The sequence below is a fragment of the Hemitrygon akajei genome, chromosome 32 (genome assembly GCF_048418815.1).
Source record: "Hemitrygon akajei chromosome 32, sHemAka1.3, whole genome shotgun sequence".
Taxonomy (NCBI): domain Eukaryota; kingdom Metazoa; phylum Chordata; class Chondrichthyes; order Myliobatiformes; family Dasyatidae; genus Hemitrygon; species Hemitrygon akajei.
In genome coordinates this window covers 1106169-1112168 of record NC_133155.1, presented here as the reverse complement: position 1 = coordinate 1112168, position 6000 = coordinate 1106169, and the positions used below count along the sequence as shown (strand labels likewise).

The following is a 6000-nucleotide window of genomic DNA, read 5'->3' as shown; positions in this document are numbered from 1 at the left end:
TTTGCTTTCCCTCCTACATCGATAGTGCTCTGTTCTATTTAGGCTATTGGATCACTAACTTATGAGTCTGCAGACATGATTTGGCATGCCCAGACAAAGAAAGTTGGTAGGAGCACATTACAGCACAATTTAATCTGTACCTGACAAGACATTGGGCTTTAGCTTTGTATTCTGTACCAGCAACGCTGTGTGACATCCATTTGGGCTGTCTCATTCCCAATGGGCCTCACAAGGTTCAATTTTCAAAGTAACCTTCATATATGTTGAGCAAGAAAGAAAGCAATAGATTTGCAAGGCACCATTATTTCCAAAAGGTTTAAAGATAATTGTGAGACAAAGGGCCTGTACTGTGCTGGACTGATGATTTTCAAACAATGCTTCAAAGTAATCTAATACATGATAAAGCAAAATATTGAGGTGGGAAGGTGGTGCATGACTTGCCACAGCTAGGAAGAGGGCAATGAGACAACCCTGGAAACACATCGAGTTTGTAAAATTTATTCCAACATGCTTTTAAAAAAGATGTCTGACTCCTTTCCCAGTTTTGAAATGTGGTAAAGACAAATATAATCCTTGTGAAAAACATTTCCATTCACAGTACAGATGTGTAGATATACAATAGAGATCACAGACATCAAATACTGACTTCAAGATTTCTGTTTGCTTTTTTTCTTAATTTTTTTTCTCCTTTTTTAAAATTTATTTCCATTTATTTTACAACCAGCTCTGTGCTTTTGTTACCTGCATTTATCTATGGATATACCCTATACAAGTGTTGCAAGGTGCAGTATTAGAAATTGGTGTTTCAAAATAATTCCAGGCAATCTTACCAATTACATAGTAGAACTATACATATTTACAATTTTCTTTTTTGGAATGTATTGCCATTATTTTTTTTAAACAAAATGTATAGAAACTATCTTTTAAACTGACAATTTTTAAGATTACACACAACCTCTGAAAAGGAGAACAATCAATATTCTTGAAAAATATCAAATTTACCAATACAGATATCCCATTAACAGTTCAGGAATTAAAGTGGGATTAAGTGCCAAACTGCTGATATCATGCAAGTGTACATTTTAAGATCTTGCTTCTTATTTTCCATATAAAGTCTTCAAGAGTGCCAAGTACTTTGGCTTTTTTTTGCTTTTAAAGAGACAGCATCCTTTTCCATTGCACCTCGTGCAGATCTGGGTTTGCAAGCTAAGTGATAACATGTTCATTTTCCAATTTTTCCATCAATTTTGTAAAAAAATTGAGCAATTCATTCGAAAAGTCAATCAACAAGCCTGATATCGGTAATGCGATTCTTCAGCATTTGAAATTTCACTGGAACATGAGTGAAAAGACACAAAGAACGTGAAGTTGTGAAGCAGGGAATCTGTCTCTTTAAGATCATCACATGCATAGCGGAACGAGGTTTACCAGGCTGTAACAGAATGCCTTCTAAAGATAAACATACAGAATGCATAGAGATGGCCATTTTCTTAATAAAAAGAGAAAATATGGTAAAGTGAAAAGACCCATGGGTACATGGGTAAAATCCTTATGTACCTCAAGATTTAATAATACCATTGCCATGTTAATGACATATCAGGATGGGCAGTAAGTTCTGGCATTCACATCCACAAATACAAAATAAATATGACCTAGGTAAACCCTGAACCGCTACAGTTTGATGGGGAACTTCTAGCTTTACATTAGTTAACTAAATTTAAAATAATACTGTGCTTAAGCATTTTTAAGTGCAGCCAAAATGATGGAATGTCATTAGAGCAAATATAAAACTTAAGAACTCTTTCACATCAACTAGATTCCATCGGAAAGTGTCTGAAATGCTTTCAAGTGCATTACACATACATTATATTTTTTATATTACATTCATTAGAACTGATCAAAATATGGCATACTGTGGACAAAAGAATTTACTTTTGAGGCAAGGTACTAAAAAAGACACTGCTGATAGGGCAGTCCACCCATAATAGACCTCAGCCTTCTCTCAATTCCCCCATCGTTCACCACCTGCAAACCTCAGCCCACCCTCATCCCAAAAAGGCCACGACACACATTAAAAATTAGAACGAGTAAAAGGTTCTCCAAAAGCATCTTTGGATTGGGAACTGTGCATCCTACGACTTCTTATTAAAAGGTTCTGCATCTCAAAGTTATTAACAGTGCTAGACAAGAGAAAAATGGTCGATCTGGTTAGCCCTGTCCCATCCTGGTAGTCACATGAATTAATGATAATGAAGTTTCTGAATGTTTTCTGGGAATTTAGCTCCATGATTTAGTTTGCAACAGATTCAGACATGATGCAAGGAATCCTGCTTCATGCATAGAGAGCTTTGGGAGCCAAAGGTCCAAATCGCCATTCTCTCCCAATTACTATCCAGCAGATTATTCATGGTTGCTGACATAGAGATTTGGATTTTTGATCAATATACCTATGGTTGATCTATTGGGTTTGAGTTTGATTAAAAAAGGCTTTTTCCAATTAAAAAAAATCTGGGTTCTATGCTGTTGACCCCAGCTGTACTTTAGCTGTATATATTTATTGACAATGTCATCTACAACATTGGAAATTGCACTCTGTCCAGACTTATGGAAGGGGTTTTATGTGAAAGAATCCTTACAGGATAGCTTAAGTGCTTTGAGTCAATCATTGCAAAAGGGTAAACACAACCACGGTAAAAAATAAAGCATTTTTTCTTTTGTAATAATTTCTGTTTAAGAAGCGATAAAAAGCTCACATAAAGACCACCAGGATGCTGGGAAATGAATCCATTTATAAACAATTAAATACAGACTACAATAAATATGCCTTATAGAATTATTTCTGTACACAGGAGCAGTTTACATTTGATCTATATAAAAATAAGTCTTCAGTGCATCATCACACTAATGTTATTTTTTTCCCTTTTGCTTCACATCATTCTACCCATGGATATTTCAAATGGGGAAAAAAAGACAACTACTACGAATCGATCACATCGCTCTTAAAAATATTCACAGCCTCAATATGTTTTTCTTTTTCTCCCCAATCCTCCCCACCCAAATCCACCCCTTTTTTTATACATTTGGAGACACAAAATAAGGGAGAAAGGCACGAGTAACTGTACGTTTAAATAATACTGGATTCGGACAATTTTAAACAGGAATCTTCTGACAATTTTGGTCATGTTAACATATATAATAGGTGAATGTTTCATTTGAACAACATCTGTGAGTAGCTGAAGGAAACTAGTGTTGACCAATGCCGTCCCATCGCCCTATGACCAATGCCGTCCCATCGTCCTATGACCAACCCTGCCCCATCACCCTATGACCAAGGCCGTTCCATTTTCTTCATTGGCAAATTTGCATGGTGGTGGTTGCTATGAGCTTCCTGTTTCATTGTCCTTTTGTGTATCAAGGTGCTTGAAGTCTTCACCCTTAGACTCAGAGCGACTTCCCATTTGCATTCTAACTGGTGGACACTGTCCACTTGAAGTAGTCCTGTCAGCACCAGTTTGGAAAGAGTGAGAAGGACTCAAAGATTCCGCTGAGCTGCTACCACTGCTTCCTTGTAAAGGGTGCATGGTGGTTAAAGTGCAGGCCGACTCATAGTAGGTGTCCGAACATCCAAACTGCTTCTTGCTCAAATCCTTTGAGGTTCCTCCACCACATGTTGAAGGCTTTGGAGAGTGCTCATGGCTGGTGCTGGGGCTGTCCAGTCTGACTGAGCCAGCTTCTTTTCCTGAGCGGCTCAGAGCTGCAATAGTGCTGGGTTCAGAATAAATTGGTACCCTGTATTCCGCCTGTCTGTATTCTGCTGCTTCTTCTAACTCAGCAATCTCTGTCCTCTGTAAAGTGACACTCTGTTTCCCACTCCTGGTCAGAGAAGATGTCATTATAAGAGGTGCCATGGGAGCAGAAGATAACTGTAAAGGCAAAGATTCAGAAGATGTTGCTTCAGATGTTTTGGATGCTTCTTCTAAATATACTGTGGCCTCTGACTTGCTTGTACTAAGTGGCTTGGGTGCAGATAGACTTACAGGAAACCCCGATTGTAGAGAAACTTGTGAAGGCACCAAACCTGAGTGATAGCCCGGCCTTGCCTGAACCATCTGAATGCCACCAATTGGGATCATGGGATAGGGTGTTCTGACCAGCTGTTGTGAGTGCAGAGGAAGGTGACTGAAAACATAATCATGTGTGCTCCCAGTTAGCCCACAGTAACTTTGTCCATCCAGTGGTGTCTGAGTATTCCTCGAAAAGCAAAAATGCAAAGCTTGGGATGATGTACTTGGTTCTTCACAGAAGCTGCGGTATCCCATTCGAGACATCTAAATCAAAGAGAGGGAAAAGAATATTATACATAATTCAATTTTGCACTGGACCTATTGTTGCTCAATGGAGATAACCTTTATGACAATTTTACAATAGCCCACATTCTGCACTCTATAGTGAGTTGAACCCACCTAGCTGTACAAACCATGGCTGCTAGTTCATTACTTTTGCAGCTTTCCAAAATCACTAGTCATATATAGACACACACACACACACAAACTGCATAAGTATATGTACTATATTCTTGCATCTGCGTGAGTCGATGTGTGGTGTGTTTGTGACTGTTTGTGTATATTAGCAGGTCTAATCCAGCACAGGTTGCTAGAGAGGATTCTGCTGGGGAAATGCCGCCACTTTGTCTCTGCTGTGACATTCCTTAGAAGCAGAATCATCAGCTGACAGCTGTTGGGAAGAATGGGAATTCCAGAATGCACGCACGGAACCCCTGAACTTGCTGACACTTGTTCAGGGCAATGCTGACAGTTCCATATAGAACTTCCAGCATTTCTCCAGAAAACCCAGTTACTGTTTTCATTACTGATCTCTGCCTACTGCCAGTTCTGGCCTCTTGCACATACTCAAAATTTTAATTGCTTCCACAACTTCTAGGCCTGCTTTTGGCTGCTTTGGCCCTAATCCTCTCAGCCCATTTAAAAAATATGCCACAAAACCTGTCTCACAGACCAAGATTTTTCTCAGCTTTACAAACATCTCCACAAGTGGCTTGTTGTAATTTCCTTGTTTAATATTTCTGCAAAAATAATTGAGCAAATTTTATTCATAAAAGATGTTATGTAAATGCATATCAGCTTTATCCTACACTGAGTTTGTATACATTCCAGTCCTGCGGATATCAGTTATGTAATCCTGTGTCAGTGTGATAAGATTCTTCATCAGGGAAACCAATTCAATGGCTTTGAACACAAGACATTCTGCAAATGCTGCAAATCCAGAGTAACAGACACAAACTGTTGGAGAACTCAGCATGTCAGATAGCATCTATGGAGAGGAATAAAGAGTCAATGTTTCAGGCTGAGATCCTTCAAGATTATTTTTCTCTGCAACCTTCTCCTCCATCTCTCTCCATCATTCTCTCTCCTCCTTAAATACACATTCTTAAACATCACTTCTTTAACATGGCTTTTTCGCCACCTATCTTAGTTTGGCCTTAAGACCAGAAGATATACCATTAAGTCTGCTCTACATGGCTGATCCAATTTTCCTCTCAGCCCCAATCTCCTGTCTTCTCCACATATCCCTTCATTTCCTGACCAATAAAGACTCTATGAACCTCTGCCTTAAACGTACATAAAGTCTTGGCCACTGCAGCTGCCTGTGCCAAAGAATTCCACAGATTCACCACTCTGGCTAAAGAAATTCCTTCTCATCTCTATTCTAATAGGTCAGCCGTCTATTCTGAGGCTGTGTCCTCTTGTCTTACACTATCCTATCATAGGAAACATCCTCTCCACATCCTTGAAAGAGGTTGGAGGTGACATTGGATGCACGGCAACTCTGGCAGGGTTTACAAGACATTACTTCCTACATATTGAAACCCAATAGCATGAATGGCAGCGATGCTTCACTACCAGATGAACTCAATGCCTTCTATGCCCACTTTGAAAGGCAGAACACAACTACATCTGTGAAGAAGCCTGCTGTACCTGA

The 6000-nt window shown here is 39.2% G+C and overlaps 1 protein-coding gene across 13 annotated transcripts in view; it reads right to left on the bottom strand.

Moving 5' to 3' along the window:
• Positions 1-484: 484 nt before the first annotated feature.
• Positions 485-6000, bottom strand: part of hivep3b (HIVEP zinc finger 3b) — a 696153-nt gene continuing 690637 nt past the window's right edge. For all 13 annotated transcript variants that reach the window (XM_073034355.1, XM_073034359.1, XM_073034361.1 and 10 more), the window contains one exon: positions 485-4328. In XM_073034355.1, the coding sequence (XP_072890456.1) occupies positions 3378-4328 (951 nt within the window). In that variant the 3' untranslated portion in view covers positions 485-3377. The remainder of the gene's footprint in view (positions 4329-6000) is intronic.